Source organism: Malus sylvestris, chromosome 9 (assembly GCF_916048215.2).
Source record: "Malus sylvestris chromosome 9, drMalSylv7.2, whole genome shotgun sequence".
Lineage (NCBI taxonomy): Eukaryota > Viridiplantae > Streptophyta > Magnoliopsida > Rosales > Rosaceae > Malus > Malus sylvestris.
In genome coordinates, this window is record NC_062268.1 from 16,856,069 (window position 1) to 16,880,701 (window position 24,633).

The following is a 24,633-nucleotide window of genomic DNA, read 5'->3' on the forward strand; positions in this document are numbered from 1 at the left end:
TTCTTTTCAGACCATGAATGGTGGTCATTTGTGTGTGTGTGTGTGGGTTCCTCCTGTCAGGAGGACACATGACTCACTCCATATTCTCGACAACACGAACAATTATTTGGACAATTTCATGCAGCTTTTACCATTATAATTTGTAGTCTTTTCAAACCATGGACGGTGGTTTCATTCAAAACCGTGTGCCAATATTGTTTTAAAAGGTGGAGTTTCAAAGTTATTGTGTTATTCTTTCAAAGTTGTCATTATGAAAAAATTTCAAGAGGTGGAGTATCAGTATCAGAGGAGCCTTTTCGATTATTTTATTTCCCTTACCCCTTTCAAAGTCATTCCAGATCCAGAGCTTAAACACAAAGGGTTCCATATTTAAAGTAAGTTTACAAACTTATATTTATATTCTTATAATTTATACAACAACAAAAAAATTTGTGTGAACTCGTATGTTAATTTTTTAAGTAATTAATACTTGCATGTTAGTTTTTGTAAGTAATTAAGTAATGTTAACAATTGCATGTTAATTTTTTTAAGTAATTAAGTAATGTTAATACTTGCATGTTAGTTTTTGTAAGTAATTAAGTAATGTTAACAATTACATGTTAATTTTTTTTAAGTAATTAATACTTGCATGTTAGTTTTTGTAAGTAATTAAGTAATGTTAATACTTGCATGTTAGTTTTTGTAAGTAATTAAGTAATGTTAACAATTGCATGTTAATTTTTTTAAGTAATTAAGTAATGTTAATACTTGCATGTTAGTTTTTGTAAGTAATTAAGTATTGTTAACAATTACATGTTAATTTTTTTTTAAGTAATTAAGTAATGTTGTATAATTATTCCCTAGGATAATTTTAATATGTTTAATGTTATTTATTATTTTATTTCCCTTACCATTTTCAAAGCCATTCCAGATCCATTCCAAAGCTTGAACACAAAGGGTTCCATATTTAAGGTAAGTTTACAAACTTATATTTATATTATTGTAATTTATACAACAACAAATAAATTTGTGTGGACTCGTATGTTAATTTTTTTAAGTAATTAATACTTGCATGTTAATTTTTGTAAGTAGTTAAGTAATGTTAACAATTACTTGTTAATTTTTTGTAAGTAATTAAGTAATGTTGTATAATTATTCCCTACGATAATTTTAATATGTTTAATGTTATTTATTATTTTATTAATATTAGGTTTTATTATCAAATAGGATTATTATTCATTAATATTTGGTTTTTTTATTATCAAATTGGATTATTATTCATTAAATTAGATTATTATAAAATTGGATTATTATTCATTAAATTGGATTATTCATTAAATTGGCTTATTATCAAATTGGACTATTCATTAAAGCCCACTCAATGTAGTCTCCAAACTTGACCTTAGGCCCAAATCTCAAACATAACCACACTTGGGTTGGGTTGGGTTGAACCAAAAGGTCCAAAACTTAGGGAAAAAAAAACGAATTATTCATTTTTATTCATTAATATTAGGTTTTTTTTATTATCAAATTGGATTATTCATTAAATTGAATTATTATTAAAGTGGATTATTATTAAATTGGATTATTATCAAAAAGGAATATTATTCATCACTATGTTTTATATTAGGATTATTTTCATGAAACATAATTATCATCATTTATAGTAGGATTATTTATATTAGGATTATTATCAAAAAGGAATATTATTCATCATTTATATTAGGATTATTTTTTTATCAAATTGGATTATTATTCATTAATATTAGGTTTTGTTATTATCAAATTGGATTATTATTCATTAAATTAGATTATTATAAAATTGGATTATTATTCATTAAATTGGATTATTCATTAAATTGGCTTATTATCAAATTGAACTATTCATTAAAGCCCACTTAATGTAGTCTCCAAACTTGACCTTAGGCCCAAATCAATATAACCACACTTGGGTTGGGTTGGGTTGAACCAAAAGGTCCAAAACTTAGGGAAAAAAAAAACGAATTATTCATTTTTATTCATTAATATTAGGTTTTTTTTATTATCAAATTGGATTATTCATTAATATTAGGTTTTTTTTATTATCAAATTGGATTATTCATTAAATTGGATTATTATTAAAGTGGATTATTATTAAATTGGATTATTATCAAAAAGGAATATTATTCTTCACTATGTTTTATATTAGGATTATTTTCATGAAACATAATTATCATCATTTATAGTAGGATTATTTATATTAGGATTATTATCAAAAAGGAATATTATTCATCATTTATATTAGGATTATTTTTTTATCAAATTGGATTATTATTCATTAATATTAGGTTTTATTATTCCATATTTTTTTTTAATTACTTAAATTTTTACAATCATTTTCTTTACTTCATATTGTATTCTTCTGTAGAATAACTTTATTATTTAGGTTCTGTAGAATAACTTTATTATTTAATTCTTTTGTCTAATTTTCATGAAAAATAAATGTAGGTACGTTTAAGATGTCTAGTGGAGCTAGTAAACGTGATCCAGCTTGGGAACATGGCGACCCAATAGACGGAAACAAACATGGCACAATTTGCAAATATTGTGGTCGGGTAATGAAGAGTGGTGAAGTGACACGACTTAAGTACCATCTTAGTGGATTAGATCCAGCAAAAAATGTCCAACGATGCGATAATGTCCCCCCAGAAGTGAAGGCATTCATCAGCACATTATTAAAAAATAAAAAACAGCAGAAGGAAAAGATGACACAAGGAATGGAAAATATTCGAGCTGGGCTACGGGGAGAAGTCTATGGCCAAGCGGTTGACAGTGATGATGATGACGATGAGGACGAATGTGCTGATGACATGGGACCTGAAGAACGACGCAGTTTGAAACAAGCATTACGTGCCTCCAAACAGTCAGCATGGGAAAGAGAACACCTTCATAAAATTCCTAATAGGGGACAAGGTTCCGGGACAAGTGGTGGTGCACAAATGAGACGGGGTGACAGTCTTAGAGAATCACAACCAACACCACCAATAGCCCCAAGTTTATATAAGTCATCCAACGCACATCAAAAGAGTGTTTGGAGTTATTTCAAGGGAGGTAATGTGAAGGAGGGAATGGGGCGTCTAATTAGCAAGTTCTTTATCTATGAAAATGTCCCTGCTGCGAAGGCATCATCACATCATTTCAAAAATATGGTAGTGGGATGTCAACAGGCCGGTGTTGGAGTACAACCTCCCACTCCCTATGAGATAAGAAACAAATATTTGGATATGGAGTATAAAGACATTGGCGAGTATGTTAACAAGTTGAGGTCAAAGTGGGAAACTAATGGTTGCACAATCATGTGTGACGGATGGACCGGCCCGACCAGATTATCTATCATCAACTTCATGGTATACTCCAAGGGAAAGACAATTTTTTTGAAGTCTGTTGATGCTTCAGACCATATAAAGAATTACAAGTATATTTACAAATTATTGAGGGATGTAATCATGGAGGTGTGAGAGCATAATGTTGTCCAAGTCGTGACCGACAACGGTTTTGCATTTGTCAAAGCTGGAAAAAAGTTAATGAAGCATCATAATGTGTTTTGGACATCATGTGCAGCACATTGTATTGATCTTATGTTTGAGGCAATGGGGAAGAGAGAGAATGTTGCTACTGTGGTCAAAAGAGCTAGAACGATCACAAATTATATTTACAATCACGGTTGGTTGTTGGCAAAGATGCGTGAATTTTGCAGAGGAGAAATTATTCGTCCAGCTACCACTCGATTCGCCACCAACTATATTGCATTAAACAGCCTACTCAAGAAGAAAGCAGGGTTGAAGCAACTATTCACTAGTGACGATTGGGCCAACCACAATTTCAGCCGCTCAAATACAGGTCGTATGGTGGAAAGTATAGTGCTTGATCATGCTTTTTGGAGTCAAACAGAACATGTGTGTCAAGTGTTTGAACCTCTTTACAAAGTTTTACGGATCGTTGACACAGAAGTGTATCCTACTATGGGGGCAGTATATGAGTTGATGCGTGTAGTGAAGGATGAATTGGAAAGAAAACATGGTGCAAGGTGGGTCGTAAAAATAATTGAAGACCGATGGTATAAAACATTATACCACGATTTGCATGCAGCAGGTATAAATTATGTCATAATTTGCAATTCATTTCTTTAGTTGCATAAGTATTATTTATCTTATTAGAGTATGTGTTTCTTTGAACAGCATATTATTTGAATCCCCGATACCAATACAGACCCGGTGTTGGAGATGATGGTAACCTTATACGTGCTGTACATAATGTATACTCTAAATTAGACCCTGCATCACCAGCAGTTGGCCAATTTGGAAATGAGGTACACAATTACTTAAATTATAACAATTACTTTGTTGGATTAAACTAACACAATTTATTGTATTCAGCTAACATGGTTTAAAGATGCAAGAAGAACATTTGGAGAACCAACATCAGTTGCTGCTCGAACAAATATGTCTCCTAGTGAGTATAAACATATTTCACTATAAGTTTATAATAGAATTTGTTGGAGTTATTAGGCTTATCAACATTATTTTTCATTGTAGCTGAATGGTGGATCATGTATGGGACCGATGCACCAACTGTGAGAAAGTTAGCAATAAAAGTATTATCACAAACAGCTTCCTCATCTGCTTGTGAAAGAAATTGGAGCACATTTGCACTCATACACACAAAGCAAAGAAATAAGTTGGCTCATAGTAGCTTGGAAAAATTAGTTTATTGCTACTACAACATGAAGCTTCAAATTCGAGATAAGGAAGCAGAAATCGATCATGTCGACCGTGGTGACCCACTAGATGTGTTTGATATTGTTGGTGAAGATGATGATACGGAGGGTAACCAACTTTTTCAATGGATTAGACCTCTTCATTTAGATGATGATGAAGGCAACCCAGCTCCCAGAGTTGCTGAAGAAGCATGTAATGAAGGGATAAATGTAGAAAGAGTATTAGAGGAGGAGGTGGGATCTAGCAGCGCTGACTCTTTCGAAGAACTTTTGCACCCAACACCAAGCAACACTGGAATTCCACATTTTTCCAATCCTACACAACCACAACATCGTGCTGATACTAATGATAGCTCTAGTACAAGATCAGGAGACTCACCTACCACCGGAGGTAGGAATGATGAAGGACAAAGTGGAGCTGGAGGTAGTGGAGCTGGAGGTAGTGGTGGTGGATATGGAAACTATTATGGACCACCACCTCCCGGATATATGAGCCCCTTCACTGGTGAGGCAAACTTCACGCATGCAACACAGGATGATGACCATGGCAGTAGGCGGGCAGGACCAGGAATTGGTGCCATAGGGAAGGACTATACTCGCAGAGAAAGAGGCAAAGGGATTTTGTCAAGTCAAGAAGATGACTCGTTATCTAGAACTTCAGACTCTGTTGGATTGGGAAGTAGTAACTATGGTTATACTCATAACCAACCATTTCCATACCCTTCATATCCCATTCCTGTTGGGATGGAATCGAGCGACTCATGGAATCAATCCCAGCCTCAATCTTCAAATGATTTTTCTTATGGACAACCTCAACCAATCTCGGATCCATATGGGTGGCATATTAACAATTACATGCAAAACTATTTTGGGGATTTATCATTTGATAACTACTCTTCACAATACACTCATTCTACACATAGAGATGATGAAGATAGTGACAAATTTGAACCTCATAGGAACTCTATGTGGTACTAAAGTGTAAAATATTGTACTAATTCATTATATATAAATGATTATGGTGTGTTTAGACTTCTTTCATTAATTACTACATATTTTCTACACTCATAATGTTTGTCAGATCGCTATATAATCAACTTGATAATGTTAAATCCATCATGCAATGCATTTCTTTCCAATTTTTTGTGATAAACTAATAGATAATTGACTAAATAAACATCCTACAAAGTTTCAATAAAAATTTCCAAGTTTTTCTTACAATTTCCGTGGTTTCCATGTAATTTTTATCGATATCGATATTTTACCGATATTTCCATCGATATTTCCGTGTTTTCGGACTACCGATATTTCCGATATCACCGATATTTTCTTCCTTGGTTTTATACAAAGAATGTAGTACGTTTTATATGAAAAAATGGGTACATTTTATATTAAAAAAAATAATGGGTATATTTTATATAAAAAAATGGGTACAGTTTAGATTAAAAAAAAATAGGTCTTACATTTAAAAACGGGTAAATTTTACATTAAAAAAAATGGTACTTACAAAAACAAAAAATTGGTACCTTTTACATATAACAAAGTGGTACATTTTTAAAGACAAATGGGTACATTTTTAATAAATTATTGGTACAAATAAAAGGTTGAAAAAATGAGTACAAATAAAAGTTTCGAAAATATGAACACAAAAAGAAATTAATATATGGTACAAACTAAAACTGAAAAAAAAAATACAATTTAAAAACAGGGTTGCTAATTAAAATGTGTACAAACTAAAAATAAAAATATATGATATAAAATTTAGCCTTAAATATATATATATATATATATATATATATATATATATATATGTCAAATGTAACGTTTGTAACATTAAATGAATATATTTAGAAATAAAATTTAATTATCTTGAAATGTAAAATATTTTATTATTGAAATAATTAATGATGTTTATCAAAACCAAAAGACCTTGATAAAAAATTAAAAAGGAATAAAGTTTTAATTAATAGAGTTGATAAAAGAGGGATGAGAACCTAATTTCTCATTGATTATAATTCCTTAATCAAACAGAAAGTTAATTGTGATATTCCTCTTCACTTGTAAGTGAGAGGTCTGAGGTTCGAATTTAGTAGATAATGCATTCAATACCAAATTAGGTTTCCCATTATGTTTGACTTAGCCGAACTCCCATTCTCTTGAGTGTAAAATAATTGTTGAACTTAAAAAAAAAAAAAAAAACCTTAATGTAAAATATATTGTTGTAGTAAAACGTTGGTCTGATTCTCCGACTCCAACCGAAACATACTAAGTTTTTTTTTGTTTTTGGAAACTACCGAAACATATGAAGTTAAAACCATTCGATTAATTCTCACCACACCACCAACCAAACATGGCTAGAATTTTAGCGAAGCCCCAAGTAGAAAGAGAGTAACCATAAAAGGACACTTTCCCCAATTGTTTACAGATTTCCAGGAGGCTTTTGGCAAATGGTTCAACTTTTGGGCACCATTCGCCCATCTCCTTCTCTGAGCTACTTTGCAACATACAAACGCCATCTCTCACTCTACAGCCCTCCAACCAAAGCTCCGGCAAATGGGTTTTCTCCCTTCAGACGAGTTTTCAACTCTTACCTCCAATCTAGTAAGCTCCGCCATCCCTGATTTGTCAATTATCTTGCTCTGATTACAATATTTTGCATTTTTTCTTTCTGGGTTTTGTGCATTCCGTGGATATCCTAATGCCCTTTGATCCGTTGAATCGGTAGATGTTCAGTATTCATGTTTTGTAGGTATGAATGATTTTTATGGATTGATTTTAGGCGCCAAACTTTACTTGTATTGCTTGGTAACAGATAAGGGATTGAGTTGTGCAGCTTGTGTTTGAACTTTGAAACTAAACTTTTGTATGCAATTTTGAATGAAGTTGTGATATATGCAGTGATGTGCCTTGACTGAATCAATGAATGAAGGAAACAAATGGTTCAAATTTGATTAATTGGGTTATATTTTGGTTTTAAATATGCGTACTCAAAACAATAGTTCTAATTTATAAGAAGGTAGCTCGGCATTTGGCACGGTGATGAATATATAAAGTTAGTGGGCTTTGTTACTATATAGACAAATTTGAATGTTCTCCGTTTGTGGATTGTATGAGCTCTACTCTGTTGTGTACTAACTTTGTAATGAACCACAGATTCAGAAACTACGGCCGCTGGCTCACCTTGTGAGCATTCAGAAATCATATTTATAGGTACTGGTACTAGTGAAGGAATTCCCCGAGTCAGCTGCCTCACAAATCCTTTAAAGACATGTGCGGTATGGTTATGAAACCTCTGTGCTTAAGTAATTTTGGCATGTCCTATCCAAAGATTTATGTTGGCTACTTTGTTTTTAATCAAATGTGCATCCGATTAGTAAGGAAATGATTGCTTGTTTACTTTTTAAGGTTTGCTTGAAAGCTGTGGAACCAGGGAATAAAAATAAGAGGCTCAACACAAGCATCCTTGTTCGTTATCCTAGACCCTCTGGAAATTATAACATTCTTATAGATGCTGGAAAGTAAGTGATATATCAATTTTATGCATATTGTGCGCATGTTACCCTAAGAATGTACTTTTACTTCTTTATCCCATAAATTTGTAATTCATGGTTGTGGTTGGTTATGGATAAAAAATATTAAATTCTGCAGTTGTGTACCAAAGATTTCTTGGAAAGAAATATGTATCAAATACTCATAGTTTAAATCTAAGACTTGCAAAAAGTAAGACTTTTGTCAACCTAAATATGTTTCTAAGCTCATTGATAGGCATGGAAGATAATCCACGTAACTATCTGCTTCTCATATGCAGTATGTTGATGGTAAAATATGAGTGGGTGTGTCATCCAAGAACCATATTTTCTGGATAAGTTTAGCACAACAGGGCACAGGTATTGTTGCACAAGGCAAAGATCAACCAATCAAATAGGACCCCGTTTGCAGCCTTATGAGGCGGGTTGATGGGAGCTTCCCATATTGGCAAAGCTAAGGGATAATTTACCTCAATAATACTTTTAAAATGAAAGTTATAGTTCTAGTCAAGGTTATTCTTACATTACATAATATGAGACGGTTGATAAAAATGGATTTAATGGTTTCATTGTCTTTTTGTCTTGTTAACAATGAAGATACAAATAGAATTCTTTGTATTTATAACTTTAAACTTTAAACGTGGAAAAAGAAAGGTTACACATGACTGAGATTTTTTGTCCCTCGATGATAAACTTCTAGACACTTTGTTGGTGAAAGTTGAATTTCTATTTTTGTTTCACAGGTTTTTCTACCACAGTGCTCTCCAATGGTTTACTGCCTATGGGTTAGTTATTGCTTCAACTTTTTTTCTTTAAGCTATCATATATAAGAGTTCATGATCTCAAATTGTATCTCATGTGACACTTCTAAATTATCTGGACTAGTTGCTAGAAGATCTAGATACTAACATTGTGTGTTCTGTAAGGAAACTTCAACATAAGGAAACTTTCTGACATTGATATTGAGGACTGATTTGGACTCAATATCCGCCTCAAACTTGGTTATTTCTAGTGCCATATGAAACGTTTAGTGTTATTGTACTGTAAAATAACTCTCATGTATCCCTAGATATGCACAATATGTTATGTAGGTCCAGCCATCATTGTTGTAGCTTTGATTTTTCTACGTTCCTTGGAATCATTTGGACGTAATTCAAGGTATTCTTTTTGGACTGTTAAAGTGGCAAAACTATGTTTTCTCTTCGGTTTCTTTTCTCTAAAGGATCTTTGTATTCAAGGACTTTCATATATACTTAAAGGTGGTGCTTCCATTAATATGTGTATTTTCTGGTATTTTCCTTGTAGTAACTAGTTGTATTTCTGTCAGGATAAGAACAATTGATGCGGTTATTATTACTCATTCGCATGCTGATGCAATTGGAGGTCTCTGTCATGAACACTTTCTAACGTTGTTATTTAAACAGTTAACAAACTTAGCTTTGGATCTTTTTAATCTTCTTTCTCTCTCTCTTTTTTTTTTTTTAAATTCCCTTTTTTCCTTTTAACATACATATTGACATTAATCATAGGCTCTATTTATATGTCTCCAGGTCTGGATGATCTTCGCGATTGGACAAACAATGTCCAACCCAGCATCCCGATCTATGTTGCCCAGCGTGATTTTGAGGTCCAAGCATCTTCCTTTCTTGTATTGCATTGAATAATGGGTCTTATACTGATGCTTTCTTTAATTATGTCTTCATAGTCACTTAATTTTTACCGTTCTCACTACACGTGTATGATACTGAGAAAGTTATTTGCAGGTAATGAAAAAGACTCATTATTATTTGGTGGATACAAGTGCGGTTCTTGCTGGTGCTGCAGTCTCTGAGTTGCAATTTAATATCATACGTGAGGATCCATTTGTAGTACAAGATTTGAAGGTCAGAATTTATATCAACCATATCAAACTGAAATTTAGACCATGCTTTTTAACGGGGACATGTAAGAGGAGTGAGGTCTAATATAGAAACTGGTAGAAATTTAACAGTAAAATATTAGTAGATGGTATTGTCACTTGGCTGAAAAGTAATCTGCTGTATGACTTGGCACTCATATTTTCTTTTCAATGCTGTGTTCCCAGTTTACCCCTTTACCTGTGTGGCATGGTCAGGGTTATCGTTCCCTTGGATTTCGTTTTGGTAATGTTTGTTATATAAGGTAATGCTTCTATTCCCTCAAATGCAGGTCACTCATTGCTTTCTATTTTTAAGCCTCTACTTTGATCGCTTGTGTAGTGTTCATCACGACTAAATTGCTAATCATTTGTTTACATTCACAGTGACGTTAGTGACATTCCTGAAGAAACTTATCCACTTCTGAAAGATTGTGAACTCCTGATTCTGGTGCCTTCCCCTCACTCTAACAAACGTGCACCCACACATATGTTTATTTCTGTTCTATTTCTTTCACAAACGCCTGACATCTCTTTTCTTCTGACTGGGTTGATATGTCGAATAATTTGTTCAGGATGCTTTACGGCCAGATCGGTCTTCTTCAACGCATTTTGGACTCCCAAGGGTGAGCTATTTTGTGCTTTCTTGTAATAATTCATTTTCAGTAAGCTTCAAGTTTTATCTATTTCATTTTCAGGCTTTGGAGGAAGTACGGAAAATCCAACCGAGAAAGACTTTGTTCACTGGTATGTGTTCGCCCCCTTTTGCTGAAGATCAGGTGTTAGGTGTTACCGTTATAATTAGTACCGAGGACTGCGTAGAAATTTAACAATTCTGCTTCTTTTCGTGGCCTGCACTGATGAAGGTATGATGCATCTGATGGATCATGAAAAGGTGAACGATTATCTTTTGAAATTGAAGGAGACAGAGGGTCTTGACGTACAACTGAGCTATGACGGACTTCGTGTACCAGCAGCGTTTCACGGTTAACTTTTCTTTTCATTTGAAATGCCATTTGATCTCTCATGAGCTTTGCAATACCAATTTCAATTGCCACTCAATGTACTCAACTTTTTCAGTGGTTTATATCTTGCAGTCATCTTGGCTTTCCCTGATGCCAAATATCCAATAAGATTAATGGTCATTTTTCAAAATCTTTTCGACTTGTCATTAATATTTTATTGATGTTACGATATTTGATTTTGATTATTCCGACACTTTAAATTATGTAAAGTCCTCGAATTTCCTATAAGTTATTGGAAATGCATGGATAATTACAGAAGTGACATTCTCTAATTTCTTGGCAGTCAATGGTCAACACAAGAGTCAACACAAACTCTATGGGAAATTGCCCCAACTAGGGATGGTTTTGGTACGGTTACCGCAGTAAAACTTCCATACCAATTATCATACCAAATTTTCGGTATTACAAAATCGATTACTATTACCATGCCAAATTTTAGGTATTACTGAAGTTCGGTGTGCCAAATACTTCGGTTGGTATAGTATGGTAATTGTAATTACCATTTTATTTTGGGTCACTTTTTTTGGTCAAAATTTGAATAAAAAAAAATTCACAACCCAATTCAAGGCCCACTTTTTCAATTTTTTTCATCAACTATGTAACTAATTCATACCTTTCAGATGATTTAATCATACTTGATTGAAGTTAGCAGGTAGCAAGCACAGTAAAAAACTGCATGCAAGAAGCACAAAGTAAAAAGCACAGGCAGCAGTACACCAACACAAATCCCAGTAGATTTCATGTAATTCACACTCATTATATATATACACACACACACACACACACTTCATGTACTAAACACTAAAATATATATTTATATTTTTCGGTACGGTATGGTAATACCGTGGTAATGGTATCGAATACCAATATCGTACCAAAAAACTTCGGTTCAGTACGTTACCGATTGGCACAAAATCAATGTAGTACAGTTGATAATTCGGTTGGCACAGTAATTTGACAAAAAAAATCACCCCTTGCCCAATATGACTTGGCGTGGTTTCGGAAGATGATGCTTGCTTGTGGGAAATTGCAGTTTTCGTTATCAAAATGGTCATCACTTTATTAAATTGTGTGATTAAAAAAAGGGAATGATTTCAAATTTCAATGAACAGCATGAGTATGGAGACTGAAACCTTCAAAGTCAATGCCAATGAACGTCAATTCCACACAGATTTTGATCACAGATTTAATTTGGCTCCAAGTTGTTTAAATTCCAAAAAGATGGAGGCTAAAAGATAATATCAAGCACAGACCTTAATAGAAATTCTCGCCTGTACATTTTTCACAAGCGAACATTGAGATTTAACTGAATCTCTTTTATTCAAATCTCAACCATTCTTTTTCGTCCTTTAATGCGCAGGAGAGCAAACTTCTCAACTGTAAACCCTAAACATGATACACCCACGTTCAGTGGCGGAGCTAGAAATCTTCCTAGGAGGGGCCTCTAAGCTGTATGAAAGAAATTTGAAAAAAAAAATTATAAATAATATAATATAATCAAAAGAGAGTAGTGGAGTCATGATAACAAAAATAAGATTGAAATAATAATATCATAATCGCCAAACTTCTTTATAAGTTCCAACATTGAAGTTGAACAAAAATTAATAATCATGGCTCAAACTGCAACTATGAAAATTGTCTTTCAAGATAAATTATTCCTCTATCCATAATATGTAGTTTCATTACAAAACAACAATCCATCATGCAAAATGGTGAGCTAAGGAAGGCTAGTTGATATAATGCTTTGGTTTCATAAAACACATTTTTTGGGTCAATTAGAGAAATATAATACAACTAGCTGAAAGGAAAAACACATAAATCAAATAATGCAAAATATCCAACCAAAAACACATGAACAGAAGCTACAAAGAGAAGAAACTTCAGGATACGCTCAAGCCTTTCCTAATTCTTAGGCCATCTCCAACCGAAAGCTGGTCAGAGAGCTCATTTTAGCCCTTTGGCCCTCCAAGAAGTTAATATTTTAATGAACAGTATAGGGTCATATTTGCCTCCATCTCCAACCGAGGGCCAAAGGGCCATAGGGCTCGTTTTAGCCGTGTCACAAAAAATCGTCTCCAATCGAGGGCCAAAGGGCCATAGGACCAAACATAATTTATTTTCTATAAATAAGGTGGATATTAGGCTATAACTCACAACTTTGAATTCATCTCTTTCAATTCAAGTTTGCAATGAATTCCAACTTTGGATCCTCTTCGGATTCCAATTGGGGGTCCTCATCTAATTCCAAATTGGAAGAAAAATGGGCGCAAATGAGACAAGAAGATGAGGAGTTTGATGAAGAAGTTCAAGTAAGGCGCAACAAACAACATAGAGTAGCAGCCATGGTTGCGGCCATGGTGTGTCAGCCAATTGAGGAATAACCTCAATGGGGTGGCTCTGTTGCTGGTCGCTCTTACAAACCACGAAATAGAGCGATGATGCATGCCAATCTGATGAACAACTACTTCAACACTAACTCGGTGTACATAGAAAAGGATTTCAAACGTCGCTTCCAGATGAGGCGTCATGTTTTCGAGTGTTTACTTCGTGATGTCCAACAAGTTAACCCATACTTTTGACAAAAGCGGGACAGAGTAGGCCGCTCTGGTTTATCACCTCATCAGGAGGTTACTATTGCACTCCGAATGATGGCCTATGGCTCCCCTACTGATTCAATGGATGAAACTCATGGTATGTCTTAGTCTACATGCCTTGATACTCTTGAACAATTCTGTGACACAATTGTTCAGGTTTACAAAGACGAGTACCTCCGCGAGCCAAATCAAGAAGATCTGAATCGGCTCATTCGCAAAGCTGAAGATCGTAGGTTTCCGGGCATGATAGGGTCATTAGACTGCATACATTGGAATTGGAAGAATTGTCCCACCGGATAGCAATGAGGCTTTTGCGGAAGGTCGAGAAAGCCAACTGTTGTGTTAGAGGCGGTTGCCTCATATGACACATGGATCTGGCATGCTTTCTTTGGAGTCCCTAGACCCCAAAATGCCATTACATTTATTGGGCATTCACCCCTATTCAATCGTTTGATGGAAGGTAAAGCACCTCAACTTGACTACTACATCAACGGTCGTCAATACAATATGAGGTATTACTTGGCAGATGACATCTACCCAAAATGGGCGACACTTGTCCAAGCAATTCCAAACCTTAGTAATGATGCGGAAAAGTTGTTTACCTTATACCAAGAGGCATACCGGAAAGATGTTGAGAGAGCTTTCGATATTCTACAAGCATTGTGGAAGATCATTATCGAACAGACAAAAGGGTGGAGTCTAGAAAATTTGGACTCCATCATGATGTCTTGCATCATATTACACAATATGATAGTGCAGGATGAGCAAGATGGGTATATTGATGGAGAGTCCGATGATGACCAAGAAGATCCAAATAGGTCAAGAAGGGCTCGTGCAAAAATATATGGTGGGCCTAATTTGCCTTTCAATCCAAGAACTGGTAGTATCTCTATAAATGAGTACATTAGGTGGTATAGAATTATACATTCCCGTACCACAAACAAGTACCTATAATAGGATCTTGTTGCACATCTTTGGGCCAAAAATAGCATGGAGTAGGCATTTAAGTTTTATGTTGTATAATTTTTATGTTGCTTAATGTTATTTAATGTTGTTTCATATTGTTTAATGTTGTTTCATGTTACTTAATTGAATTTAATGTTGTATAATGGCTTAGGAAATTATAGGAAAAAAATAGAATTTAAAAAATATATGAAACAAATTTTGTAAAATAGAAGTTATAGGAAAAAAAATATTAAACAAATTTTGTAAATTAGAAGTTATAGGAAGTTATAGAAAAAAAATAGAAGTTATAGGAAAAAAATTGTGTAAAAAAATTAATTTTAAAAAAAAATAACGGCTAGTTGATGTCAGCTAGTCGTTGCATTTGAAATTTGGCCTAAAATTCCTGTCAGACGATTATATTCGACAGGAATACTAGAATTTCTGGCCCAGCCCAGAGTTGGCCGGTTGGATTAAGCTAGCTGGTTGGCCCTTTGGCCGTTTCAGATTTCGTGGGGCCCACGAGCCCTCTAGCCTAGCCCTCGGTTAGAGACGATTTTCGGGCTATTTTTGGCCCTCTAGCCCTTTAGACCCTTAGGTTGGAGATGGCCGAAGGGTCTAGAGGGCCGAAAATAGCCCGAAAATAGTCTCCAATCGAGAGCTAAGCCAAATGACTCATGGAATCTGAGAGGGCCCCACGGAATCTAAAAGGGCCAAAGGGCTGGCCAAAAAAAACACCAATCATGTTGGTTATTATTTAATATAAATGTATTCATGTCGATTATAACGACAAGAATGCTTAAACTAAAATTTGAATTTAAGTTATTGTAGTTTTTAAATTTAAATAATAAATTATGTTTGACCCTTTGTTCCTCGATTGGAGACAGTTTTTTGTGACATGGCTAAAACGAGTCATCTGGCCCTTTGGCCATCGGTTGGAGACGGAGGCAAATATATGGTCATGTAATGTTCATTAAAATATTAATATCTTGGAGTGCCAGAGGGCTAAAACGAGCCCTCTGGCCAGAGGGCTTGTCTTAGCCATCTGGGTCTCCAAGAAATTAATATTTTAATGAAAGTACAAGGCCATATTTCTTAGGTCATCTCCAACTGAAGGCTGGCTAGAGGGCTCATTTTAGCGCTCTGGCCCTCCAAGATATTAATATTTTAATGAACAGTACATTGTCATATTTGCCTTCATCTCTAACCAAGTGCCAAAGGACCATATGGCTCATTTTAGCCATGTCACAAAAAACCATCTCCAACCGAGGGCCAAAGGGTCATACGGCCAAACATAATTTATTATTTTAATTTATAAACTACAACAACTTAAATTTAAAAAGCAACAACTTATATTTAAAAACTACAAATTAAATTTAAAAACTACAATTTAAATTCATAAAAATAATAATAATAATAATAATTGGCCCAAAAAAATAAAACAAATAAAAAAATTGACTCCAATGGTAACTAGCTATTGTATTTGAAATTTTGGCCTACCATTCCTGTCAGATATAACCAACAGGAATAAGTACAATGTTGTTGGATATAACCGATAGGAATAATGAAAAATTTTGGCCCAGCCCAGGGCTGGCTAGCCGATTGGCCCTTTGGCCTTTTCTGTCCAGTAGGGCCCATGAGCCATTTGGCCTAGCCCTTAGTTGGAGACGGTTTTCGGGCTATTTTCAGCCTTTTAGCCTTCTGGACCCTTCGGTTGGAGATGGCCTTACCATCTCCAACTAAGGGCCCAAGAGCCATATGGCTCGTTTTAGCTCTGTCACAAAAAACCGTCTCTAACCGAGGGCCAAAAGGCCATAGGGCAAAACATAATTTATTATTTAAAAACTACAACTTAAATTCAAATCCAACGGCTAAGTGACGTCAGCTAGCTGTTAGATTTGATTTTTTTTTGGGGCTACAAATAGGGTGAATATTGGGCTATAATTCACACAACTTTGAATTCAATCTATTTCAATTCAAGTTTGCAATGAATTCCAACTTTGGATCCTCTTCGGATTCCAACTGGGGGTCCTCATCCAACTCCAAATTGGAAGAAAAATGGGCACATATGAGACGAGAAGATGAGGAGTCTGATGAAGAAGATGAAGCATGGCGCAACGCACAAAACAAAACAGCAGCCATGGTGTGTCAGCCAATTACGCAACAACCTTAATAGGGTGGCTCTGTTGCTGGTCGCTCTTACAAACCACGAAACAGAGCGATGACACATGCCAATTTGATAAACAACTACTTCAACCCCAACTCGATGTACACAAAAAAGGATTTCAAATGTCACTTTTGGATGAGGCATCATGTCTTCAAGCGTTTACTTCGTGATGTCCAGCTGGTCAATCCATACTTTCGATAGAAACGGGACAGAGTAGGCCACCTTGGTTTCTCACCTCATCAGAAGATTACTGTTACATTCCGAATGATGGCCTATGGCTCCCTAGCTGATTCGATGGATGAAACCCATAGTATGTCCGAGTCTACATGCCTTGATACTCTTAAACAATTGTGTCATAATTGTTCAGGTTTACAAAGGCGAGTACCTCCACGAGCCAAATTAAGAAGATCTAGATCAACTTCTTCGCAAAGTTGAAGACCATAGGTTTCCGGGCATGATAGGGTCATTAGACTGCATGCATTGGGATTAGAAGAATAGTCCCACCGGATGGCAATGAGGCTTCTACAAAAGGTCGAGAAAGGCAACTATTGTGTTAGAGGTTTTGTAAAAAAATAAATAATTAAAAATTAAAAATAACGGCTAGTTGACGTCAGCAACTAGCCATTACAAATTTGAATTGGAGCCTGACCGGTTAGCCCTATGGTATGGCCCTTTTTGTCCAGTGGGATCCACGAGCCCTCTGGCCTAGCCCTCAGTTGGAGACCGTTTTCGGGCTATTTTCAGCCCTCTAACCCTCTGGATCCTTCGGTTTGAGATTGCCTTAAGTGGCTGCCCACATTGTGGTTGCACCCCTTTCTTACTTGTCTACCTTTTGGCAAATTGGCAGAGCCGAAATTCTATCAAGGGCCGTGTAAACTAAGAGGAACCGGACTTGTTGGACTTGTCACAAAGTAGACGATGCTTGCAACTCAATCAATCTTAAATTAGCCTAATGGGAAAAAAATTACCTCTTGGGGAGTGATTGTCCAGTAAGCCACATTGTAAGAACTTGTGAGTATAAAAGCAAATAAAGGAGGGCATGAAAGGTGTTAAAGGAAATTTTTGCCGCCTCTTCTAACAGCAAACACCCTCTTTCAATGCTCACAACTCAACTCTCTCAACTCTCAAGAGGGAGAGAACTCTTCCTCTATCTCCTTTCTCAAGTCACACAATTTGCACAAGTCTCTCCATTACGGTCCAATCACATCGTGCCACGTGTAACTCTCGGACCAAGATGGGTCTTCTGGGTGGTCCTTTTCAGGGGTGTTTGAATCACATGGTGAAAGAAAGACTCACGAAACAATGAAGGGTGCCTAATATGAAAGGAATTTTTTCTACGATTCTCCTACAGTTCATCACATATAGTCCCATGATGTGCGTAAACTGCGGGATATACCTTCTTAGGAGATATGGTAGTATGATACTAAACTCGATCGCATATTTGTGGTTAGAACGTAGCATGCATATTGTAGTTAATTTGTTTTTTTTAGTAAAAATAACTTGAATTTGAGACCTCTTTTGATATTTTATATAATAAACACGAGGAGATCAATAATATGTTTGTTATAATCAATGCTTTAGTGTGTGTCAACTTTATATAGGTAACACATCAATTAGGAGTGCAAAGGTTTAAAATTGTGGAGTAGAGTAGTAGTGGTGCATGGAGGGACGGGTTACTCTTGCTTTTTTCATGCTTGACAATTTGACAATAATCTACTACACGCTGGGTCCTACCCTTTTCAATCATTTGTGTGAGACCTCAAGTACACAACCCCGTGAACTCCCAGTGCATGAGTGCAACACGATATCATACAACCCAAGAGACAGTCCAATGAGCGTTTGGGGAATAGGGGGTACAAATCACATCAACTAAGGCTGCGCATGCTTCACACTACAGAAAAATATGGTTGCATACATACATGTGTGTGTGTGTGTGTGTGGGTATCTTGTATGTATCTTGACATCTTGCATATATACATACTACAGTTGACTACAGCATTACCAGTGTTCTTTTTATTTGCGGATGAGGATGAATTTAGACAAAAAAATTGATTGAAATGTTCCAATAAAGGATGAAGAGAGAAGCCAATGGCATTTACCAAAAAAAAAAAGAAGAGAGAGAGAGAGAGAGAGAGAGAGAGAGAGAGAGAGAGAGAGAGAGAGATTAGACTGATATGGTGCCTTTCGAAAAGTTGAATCAATAGGGTTGTCTTCGAAAATAAAGAAAGTTTGATCTAGCTACCTAGAGTTGAGGCTTGCAAATGGCTACTTTGTTGCTGACTGAACTTAATAAGGTCATAACAACGAATATTATAATAATAATAACAACAACCATAACAATAATAATCTTGATTACATATAAGGATTGAAATTATTGAAGAAAAAAATCTCGGCCGTTATATATGTAGGAATTAAGGACATCTTACCTAGCACCCATAATTTCCAATGAGTCTCTTTTATCTTTTTCTATTTGTCCTGGAGCCTATATCGACGAATATATGACCTGCTTTCAGATTTTGTACGATGCATGTCGATCATGCGATCAAATTACGTAAAAGGGGAGGATTTGGGAGCATGAACACAATGAGGTTAAATCCCCCCCCCCCTCCCCCTCTGTTTATTTTGACCCAAAAACAAATCTAAACAAAAATATAGACTGGTGTTACATCTTTCTGCAAGTAATTAATTAAGGACGTGCATCAAATGTTGTAAGGATTTAATGCATGTGCACTAAGAAAACGTAAATGTTTATCCAATAGGTGTATAGTGATGTGCATAGACACTCAAAATAATTTATGTGAAATTATAAACACCTGTTTTCTTTCTACACACTTCTGCTTAGTTATATTAGTTGTTTTTGTTTGAATTATTTAATCTGATGACAAAAAATGAAAAAGAGGGTGTAAGAGATAGTAATTTGTGAAAATCCCTTAAAAAGCATTTGAAGATTTTTTATTAGGCTCCGGTTGAGCGAATATTAGCTCCTCTACTTGTGAATTATATGGGGATATGAAACTCATGGGCAAGTTTTTGCTGTATACAAAAATGGCAAACAAACATGAATTGTCAAGTCATAGCTTAAAAACATTTGGCAAAAGTGTCAAAGAGTTGTCTTGCTCCATAGCTTGATATGTTTTACATGATTTGCCATATGGTGCAATTTCGTACTAGATGCGGGTGTATACACTCACACGCACATGTGATCGATGAGTATAAGTGATACAACATAAGCAGTCACATCATGTTCATGGAGGAGAGTAAAAACGTTCGAATATACAGGTTGGAAAGCAGTTATATATAGATTGTTTGAACATATAATATGAAATTCCTTTTGTAACAGAGAAAAATTTACCTCAGAACCATGCATGTTAAGGGAGTCGGTAAAACTCCCAACTCAAGTGGCCGATTTACAGAACTTTCTAAGGAACTATAATTTCAAAGCTCGCCGGGGAAGTGAAATTAATGACTAGCTAGAGAAGGTAATATATTAATAAGAGCTAAACATAAAAATTTTACCTTAGAACTATGCATGTTAAAATAGTTGGTAACAAAAATGACACTCAAGTGACTAAGTCACCGCACTTTCTAAGACACTCTACTCAGTTATGTTTTAAGCGTGATTTCTTAAAAAGGTCACGGGCTATGGTTTTGAAACCGTTTTAATTTTCTTCCATCTATTTGACCGTACCACCTTCGTTAAATCGTTGTTGTGGCAAATGTAGGACTCGTTCTTAGGATGCTTAGAAGCCACACATTAGTTTCCCTCTGTGTTATAGGTTATCGTTTTGGAATATGAAGCATTAATATGGAGAAGCTGAATCTCTCTATAATCTATAATGACTAGTTTTGATTTATGTAGTGCAGGTGTGGCTTATATATCAACTCAAAGATAAATCTCATGCTTGTGTTAATGAAACAATCAAACATGCATAAAAACTAAAACTGAATGATGTAAAAACCTTTATAGTGCAATGTCAAAAATATAATTTAAATCACTCAAGTCTTGAAACTTTAAAGTGTAATTAGCCTAAATTTAATAGCAAAGAGACACTACTTATTATAGTGCTCAACAACTACAAAAGCAGTGTCACAAAACTGATGGAATAAGACTGGCCTTGCTCAATATATATCCCATAAAATACATGTTTTCAGCACTGAAAAAATTATTAATTTAATTGTGCTAAATGTTAATTTGCAACGAGGCCAATTGTTTAGATGGATGGTAGAAGAAAGAAAATAAAAAAAAAGGCAGAAAAGAAAAGAAATGCATGTGAGGAGGAAGTTACCATAGCAACTTTCGAAACAACACGAAACACCTCTTTAGTCCCAACATTTTACCTCTTGTTGCACTTTTACTACGATTAAAGGTTAATAGTTATAATTAGCTCAAGGTAACAACTTACAACAGAGTACAATTCTAGGGCTTTGCAAGAAAGCAAAATTTGGATCTCCCGCCTACCTACCACTAAGTAAATTTATAAGTCCATATAGGCTTGCCGACCTTAATTTGATATTATAAATATTTGCAATAAATTTTAATTATGTCCAACTCATATGGAATGTGATATTTTGTATGGTTCTAGTTAGTGCTTATTTGCTGTGTTTGACATTTTAGCTCACACGTTTATTCAATCTCAAGATTAAATATTATGAGTTTTTAATTGAGGTGTTATTGTTGAACTAAAATTATTACATCCGTATTGATTTTAAGAAATTTTAGAAGTTGGACATATTAATTATGTCATCAATCCATGTCATAATACGCAATACGTGTTTGAGTACACATAAAATTTCTCGAAATACTATGAAATACGAGCATCAAAATACATACTCAGATATATAGACATATATATATAGTTGATATACAAATTACTTCATTCTTATTACATTAAAAAATCGAATCTTTTCTTTTGTTGAGAGTGTAAATCCCACATTTGAGAATTAAAAATGTGTTTGGTTGAGGGGTTTTGAAGTTCCTAAGCACTACCAAAAAAAAAAAAATTAAATATACATACAGGCCCATTATTCAAAGGGATACCCATTTTTTTCAAAAAATGGGGATTAGGTGTGGGGCTAACTTCACATCGAAATTCAACGATCTGAACCGTCTATTTTGTAAGTCTCGATTCATAGATCATTCTTGCAAAAATTCAATTTAATCCAAAACCATTTGCCTATTTAATTATCAAGATAAAATTTCATTGTTTCTTATATAACAAAATATTCGTTCATTTCTTTGAACCCAATTAGATGTCTTAAACATTTCTGATTTGGCTAATATTTTGTAAGGATGATCTATGAGGTGCAACTTGAAAAATAGACGGTTCGGATCGTTAAAGTTCGATGTAATGTAGACCCCACAACTAATCCCCATTTTTATAAAAAAATGGGGATCCCTTTCCTTAAAGATTTCCTATATATATATATATATACACACATATATATGTAGAGAGACTTTGAAAATGACTTTGGTGCCATATATACGTTTTAAATAACTTTTAAATAAGGTGTCATTTTGAAATCCTTTGGCTTAGTGTCTTTGTAGTGCTTTAGATGTCGAGTAACTTTGTAGCGTTTGCGTTGTTCATTGGTACTTTTTATATTATAGTTCCTTGGGAGTTTAAGCTCCTCCATTTTTTATGGTATTAAAGCAGGTTAACTCATGTGTCACAATTGTTCATGTACTTGCATGTCATCCAATATATATTGTCGCATTTTAAACTAAAATAACATCACACGTGAAGACGGCGTGTTAAGATTACGACATGTGACTTAACAATATTTTACTTGACACTACCCACATATTTCGAATTCAAATAATTGTAACTAGTTTTTGTGTGTTTTTCTAGCATCACTCGTGCAGAAACCATGCATGTGGCTGTGTTTTATCTAGGCCAACTTCCTTTGTACATGTACTCTGAGAATACAATGTATATCATCATCTCATCATACGTTTACATCATACATAAAGCCAGATGGTTCCAAATGCATTTGTGTGCATGGAAACTTTTCTCACACTTTTTATGGCGTTCATAAATTTTAAATTTCATTCTTTAATATAAACATGCATTTGGATTAATATAATAACACAGATGAGCTGGGAGAGCATATTGAGACTTTGGTCGAGCCAGATCCCATTTCAAAAACTAAATCATTGAGGAATAAAACAAGAAAATGACAAAAATGATAATATTTCTTTTATATCTAGTCCTTTTTAAAACCTCTTATTTTACACAAAGCTTATCGAAAAACATGAACTAAAACATTGAGATGATGTAGCTCCAAATGTGTCTGCATTATTTAAATTCTGCACAGACGCACAGACAGACATGAACACACACACACACACACGCATACACGAGTACCAACTACTATATATTCAACTATTCGTTTTTGGTTACAAAATATCTTTTTATGGTAGTCATTTGATTTTGGTTACAACTTTTTTTTCAAAATTGTCTGTAATATCTGATTGTAAATTTTGATGGAAAATTCAGTTGTGTTTGATCTGGTGAACACTACTAGTGTGCTTCACCATCTTAGCCTCAGCAGAACAGTGCAGACAAAGATATATGTAATTAATAAAGACATTTCTTTCAATAATTGAAACAAAGTTCTCCTATTCCAATGGGAATACTGGTTGGTGTCAATGGCACCATATCAAGTGTGGATGTTGTTAGATACCCTCTCTTGTGCTTAGGTCTGTCTTTTTTCTTTGGACTAAATGAATCTCTTAAATAATTGACTTAGCACTATTGAGAATTTTAATAATAATAAACTATTCAAAATGTTCTCTCTTTAATTTATTTTTATTTTTTTAATAGAAAACTTCATTTTAATCCCTAAATAAGATTGCTTTTTCAATAATACCGTATGTAAGATTAAAAACTAAAAATAGTCCTCCATGTCAGATTATAGTATTCCATGTCACATTTAATCATTTTTTAATAAATTTATTGCATTTTTAGTTTCCCTATTTACCCTTATTACTCTCTTAAAACCAATTAGAGAAACAGATATATAATTAATTTTTCAAGAATGCTTAATTAACTAGATCCATAATTAACATGTTTGTTATAACATAAATCTCCATGTGTTATTCCAATCAAAGAACCCAGAAAACTTAGAAACCATGATCAAACAAAAAAAGCCATAAAACTTACAAACCAAAAATCTCGTTGTATTCGGAAGAAAGAAGAAAAAATGGTCTTTTAGATGCCAAATTGACGGTGAATCCAGAGATAAATGAAAAGAAAATACAAATTGAGAAAATAGAATGTGAAATCACAACTTAATTGACCGTACCAAATTAATCAGACATACACTATATAGTACCTAACCGACCATACCAAATGGATAAGACCTAATTGATAGTACCTAAATGATTAAGGTGCATTCATATAGGTACTATGGTTTAGGTGCATTCATATAGGTACCATGATTTAGGTGCATTCATATAGGTACCATGGTTTAGGTGCATTCATATAAGTACCATGGTTTAGGTGCATTTGACTTGGTACTATGATTTATGTGCATTCGACTAGGTTATATGATTTAAGCACATTAGGACATGGTTTAAGTGCATTCGATTATGTAAAATATATGATTTGGCTATTTATATTTCCTCTATGCTTTGAATGGTGATAATGAATAATTTGAATTAGGTATTTGTTAATTCTTGTAACGTATCACTAATATTTTTTTGAATTATGTTTATCATTTTAGAAAGTCAAACAATAATCAATGCCA

General features: G+C 34.4%; 3 protein-coding genes across 5 annotated transcripts; all 3 read left to right on the plus strand.

The window, feature by feature from the left end:
• Window positions 1-257: 257 nt before the first annotated feature.
• Window positions 258-3,476, plus strand: LOC126634275 (uncharacterized). 3 transcript variants are annotated; one of them, XM_050304781.1, is made up of 3 exons: window positions 258-374; window positions 902-951; window positions 2,467-3,476. In XM_050304781.1, the coding sequence occupies exon 3, from the start codon at window positions 2,478-2,480 to the stop codon at window positions 3,474-3,476; it is 999 nt and encodes a 332-aa protein (XP_050160738.1). In that variant the 5' UTR covers window positions 258-374; window positions 902-951; window positions 2,467-2,477. The 3 variants fall into 3 exon arrangements, with proteins under 3 accessions (XP_050160738.1, XP_050160739.1, XP_050160737.1); XM_050304782.1 differs by having other exon boundaries at window positions 911-951; XM_050304780.1 differs by lacking the exon at window positions 902-951.
• A 16-nt stretch (window positions 3,477-3,492) lies between these two features.
• On the plus strand, window positions 3,493-5,815 carry LOC126634274 (uncharacterized). The gene is made up of 4 exons (XM_050304779.1): window positions 3,493-4,110; window positions 4,197-4,327; window positions 4,395-4,470; window positions 4,554-5,815. Exons 1-4 carry the CDS (start codon window positions 3,543-3,545, stop codon window positions 5,711-5,713), a joined length of 1,935 nt encoding a protein of 644 aa, XP_050160736.1. The 5' UTR covers window positions 3,493-3,542; the 3' UTR covers window positions 5,714-5,815.
• Window positions 5,816-7,073: 1,258 nt separating this feature from the next.
• LOC126583420 (putative hydrolase C777.06c) lies at window positions 7,074-11,311 on the plus strand. Its single transcript, XM_050247767.1, has 12 exons — window positions 7,074-7,336; window positions 7,889-8,010; window positions 8,141-8,253; window positions 9,006-9,047; window positions 9,590-9,645; window positions 9,813-9,889; window positions 10,026-10,145; window positions 10,346-10,422; window positions 10,544-10,607; window positions 10,732-10,782; window positions 10,855-10,903; window positions 11,023-11,311. Exons 1-12 carry the CDS (start codon window positions 7,183-7,185, stop codon window positions 11,145-11,147), a joined length of 1,050 nt encoding a protein of 349 aa, XP_050103724.1. The 5' UTR covers window positions 7,074-7,182; the 3' UTR covers window positions 11,148-11,311.
• The last annotated feature ends 13,322 nt before the right edge of the window (window positions 11,312-24,633 follow it).